Consider the following 4,402-nt stretch of genomic DNA (forward strand, 5'->3'; position numbering starts at 1 on the left):
CTTCTGCTTAGGGGGAGCGTGCTCGTCCACATGTGCCCACCCCTCCCCTTCCGCTTTAAGTCTTCACACATCCCTACCCCTGCCTCCTGTTGGGGGCCTCCTCCTGGCCTAGGGGTGGGGGTGAGTCCAGTGATTGAGAGGCCGGGAAGGGGAAGGGGGAGTGTTCTCCCTCCTCTTGGCCCCAGTCAGGATATGGCCGCTCTGGGCCCAGCCCTGACCCGCTGGGTGGAAACAGGAAATATGTGAGACTTGGTGTACGCTGGGTCTCTGCGCCTGGCTCCACAGCTGATAAGGGCCATTGTGTGGCCACCGGGGATGAGCCTGCCCTAGATAGATGTGCTGCTCAGAGGAAGGAAGGAAGCTTTGCCGGCCTTTCCTGGGCGGGGGAAGCTGTGAGGAGGGAAGGGAAGGGTGCCCCAGGGGAAGGTGCCCGTCCAGGGGGCTGTCAAGGCCGGCAGCAGCCCACGGGGCTCCACCCCTCTCAGGCCAGTGCCTCCCTCTGGAAAGGTCACTTTTCCCCATCCTCTTCCCCTCTCACTTCCTATAAGGAATGACTGAAGACTTGAGGGCTCACTCCCAGGCCAGGAAAGTGTCAGCTGTGATTTAGCAACAATAAAGAAGAAAACAGGAACCCCGGGGGTGAGGGGTACCTGAGGGTGCTATGGAAAAGTAAGAAGCCAACAGGGCTAAGGCTGCCCAGAGCCAAGGAGCCTAGGGACCAACTTCACAAGCATTAAAGGCTCCAGAGCAGGGTGGGACAGGGGCCTCCTCACAGTGTCGTCCTGCCTCTCTGGCTGAACCCCTCTGCTCAACGTGGCCAGCCCCCAGCAGCTCTGGCCTCTCAAACCTAAGGGGTTTACCTGCTGCTGTGGGGAAGTAGGCTCACTGGGGGAACATGCAGGAGGGGCAGTGCCTGTTGATGGATCCTGTTGGCTTAGGGCAGGGCGTGCTTCTGGTTTGGGGGGCACCGCGCTCCACAGCTGACACCGGTGAGTGGGCAGCAGGAGAGGCCTGGCCATGGAGCTGCTGGGGGAAAAGACTCTCCTACCCTTTGGGCTGGAGGCCAGGGTCCCCCACGGGTGGCTGCATCAGCTCCTCTGGGTACCTGGGACAACAGGCATTTCCTCCATCCCTCAGCCCCTCCTCTTCCTGCCCCAGCCCACTGGGCCAAGAGGCCTCCCAATCAGACCTGGGCTGCTCCAGCTGTGTCCTGAGGAGCTGGACCAGACGCATCCCCTGGGGCTGGAGTTGAAGCCGAACCAAGTGGCCATCCCAGTGTGAGACCCGGTTCCTGACTCCGGGAGCAGCCAGAGCCATCAGGCAGGAGGCTTCTGCTCAGCACACTGGCTCTCCGTCGGCGGAATGGCACTGCAAGTGGAGCTGATACCCACTGGGGAGATCATCCGCGTGGTTCATCCCCACCGGCCCTGCAAGCTCGTAAGCCGGGATGCTCTGGGCAGGGAGGAAGGGTGGCAGCGTCTCCCCAGGGCGCAGCAGCTCCCTCTCAAGCAAGCCCTTTAGGAAAGAGATCAGGGCAGTGGGGAGAGGTCCTGATCTTTGGCTAGACAGGAACAAACTGGACAAGAAGGGGCAAATGAAAGGAAGGAGTAAGAGTTTAAGCCCCTCCAGGAGCAGAGTTTTTCAAAGCAGGGATCTAGGTTTGAATCCCTTCTCTCCCAGCTCCCTGATCCTCAGTAAGCTGGGCTATAAACTGGGTATAACACGTAGGTGACAGGACTGCTCTGGGACCAAAGGACCGGCCGTGCATGTAAAGGTCCAGATGGTTTAGGTTCAATTAATGCCTCCCCTTCACTCCAGCCCGAAGAACCAGGACTGGACAGCTCGCTGCATTAGCTTGGGCAGGGAAGGAGGGGGAAGAGAGACAGGTAGTCACAACTGGCGAAGAGCTGACCTGGCCTGGCAAACGCGGGGCGCGCGTCGGGGTTTTGCATTCTGAGGATGCAAAGGGGCCCTAGGAAGAGGAAATGCACCCCCTCCACCCAGCACTGCAGCGAGTGGGCCAGGTGTGGAGGAGAGCGCGTGAGTGTGTGCGCGCGCGTGCGTGTGTCCGTGTGTGACTGTGGCGCGCCCAGTCCCGGGAGCTGGTTGCGGAGCGTGCGGCCCAGAGTCTCCGCGGACTCCGGAGGGGGCCAGGGCCCGGGCTGGCGGCCGGGGCGGGGCCGGAGNGAGCCGAGCCGGTGGGTACGGGGGGCGGCGGGCGCGCAGCCGCGTGGTCCCGGGAGGGCTCGGCTGGCTAGCGGGAAGGAGGAAAGGGCAGGCGGCCGAGAGTCGAGCCCAGCCCGGAGCTGCAGTGCGGGGGGCGGGGGGTCGCCAGCCTGGGGATCGCTGGGGCGGAGGGTCGGCCCGGCCCGGCCCGGCCCGTGAGGGCTCCCAGAACTCAGCCTCGTGGAGACTTAGGTTACTTGCAGGTAACGTGAGGGCAGGGAGAGGCGGCTGGGGCTGCAGGATCCAGNCCCCTCCAGCTGCCTAGGCTGCTTCTGGGTTCCGGAGAGGACGCCCGAGCCCCGCCCCTTCCCGTACTCCGCCCCCGGGCCCCTGCGGTGCCAGCTTCCCCGCGCCTGGGCGCCTGTGAATGCGGCGGCCAGGGTCTCGGAGGTGAATGAGAGAATGAATGGTTGGCCCACGGCCTTATTCAGCTCCCGGCACGCTCTGGGCTCTGTGATTCGTTCATTCATACAGGCGTCCACGAGGGGTTACCGAGCCCCTACTGTGTGCCCAGCCAGGTGTACGCCCGGGAGGGAGCAGTCTCCTGGGAAAGAGTGACAAGGAGACTGGCGATTAGAGCACGATGAGATATGGAGGGGGCTTTGTGTTGGGGGAGGCAGGAAGGGGTTCTGGAGGAGGTGATACCTGAGCTGAGTCTTGAGGGATGACTAAGAGTCAGTCAGGTGGGGAGAGGGAGGGTGTGCCCGACCAAGGAAGGTGCAGGTGCAAAGACAAGAAGCTTAGAGAGAGAGCGACGTGTGATAGCGGTGGGAGCAGTTCCTCCCGGCTGTGTGTGGTGGTGAAAGAAGGGACTGGAGAGGGTCACCCCTGTGGTCATAGAGGAACACAGGCGCACTGGGGTAAGCTGAGGACAGAGGGGGCTGCTGGAGTCTACATGCAGGTCCCTGGCAAGAAGCATTGGGTGTGAAGTATGGGCTTGGCACACGGAAGGGTGCCCTATAAACCTGTACTCTATTAACATAAGATGTTAATTGATCAGATTCGCATTTGTAAATACTACTGGCTGTTGTAGGAAAACGGATTGGAGGGAGGAAGGCTGGAAGGGCAGTTTGAAGGCTGCTGTCTGATGCACGAGCAGAAGAGCGCAAGGGAAGCAGAGGGAAGGTTTTAGCAGGTGGTGCCTCTTGATGTGAGAAATGGAAGGAAGTGAACAGGCCTTTTGATGCCAGATGGCAATGCTTAGCTGGAGGTGTCTTCCTCCTTTCTATATATAGGATACGGAACAAGTAGAATAGGTCAGGGCGCAAAGTGTTCTGTTTACTTCCACTGGACCCCCAAGCAGAGGTGTCTGGCAGGCCAAAGACCCATGATTGTAGAGCTAGAGTGTACAGCCCTTGGCTGGGGCCCTGTGAACGATCAGGTAGAGCCCTTTAGTCCCCACCTTTCATCTCCTTTGCCCCTCACAACAGTCCCCTTGAGTCCGGAACAGTCCTTGGTGGGGCAGCCTGGGCCAGGACCTAAGATACATTCGATGAATATAAACTGAACACCTGTTGTGTGCCCAGCACTACACTGTGGGTGACAGAGGCTACGCTTCTATTTCCCCAAAAGGCCAGGAGGCTGCCTCGGTGGAAATCAGCTTTTAGCAGAAATCTGGGGATGTTCAGAACACTCTCTCCAGACCTGCAAGGGTCCTTTGAGGCCCTTTGAACATCTGAGGTTGCCCACCGCCTTCCTCACTCCTCCAGAGGTCAGTCTTGAGGGTACCTGGCTCACACTAGGTAAAGTGCACTGGATGACCCAGGTCTGCTGGGTCCACCCCATCCCTGCCTTTAGAGGACACAACACAGGTGGGAGGATCTTGGGAAATAAGTCCCAGGTCACTCATGTGGGATGGCTCCTGGCCAGCCTGCAGCCAACCCCTAGGTACAGAGCCATGCTGGAGGCCCAAAGGCAAGTGGCATGTTCCCAGGCCTACATGTCTAGTCACACAACACTGACAGGGTTGTACACTGGGCACTGCAGTCACGGGGTTACTGAGGAAGGCCACAGCCTGGCAGGGGAGCGAGGCTGCCCTTACAGAGAAGCGGAAGCTTGGAAAGCCACCAGCCAGCGGGCCTGCCTCTCTCCCTCAGCGCCGCTCTGCAGAAGCACGGAGTGTTGGCGCTCCTGGTTCCGATCCCACTCCTCTTTTTACTAGTCCGGGGATCTTGAA

At 60.2% G+C, this 4,402-nt stretch overlaps 1 protein-coding gene across 1 annotated transcript in view; it reads left to right on the top strand.

Moving 5' to 3' along the window:
• The first annotated feature begins 1,187 nt into the window (after nt 1-1,187).
• The window catches only part of MYO1C (myosin IC), a 22,185-nt gene continuing 18,970 nt past the window's right edge, over nt 1,188-4,402 (top strand). Inside the window, exon 1 of the mRNA XM_077749935.1 lies at nt 1,188-1,437. Within this exon, the coding sequence (XP_077606061.1) occupies nt 1,363-1,437 (75 nt within the window). The 5' untranslated portion in view covers nt 1,188-1,362. The remainder of the gene's footprint in view (nt 1,438-4,402) is intronic.

This window comes from Crocuta crocuta, unplaced genomic scaffold (assembly GCF_008692635.1).
Source record: "Crocuta crocuta isolate KB4526 unplaced genomic scaffold, BGI_CrCroc_1.0 scaffold149, whole genome shotgun sequence".
Classification (NCBI taxonomy): Eukaryota; Metazoa; Chordata; class Mammalia; order Carnivora; family Hyaenidae; genus Crocuta; species Crocuta crocuta.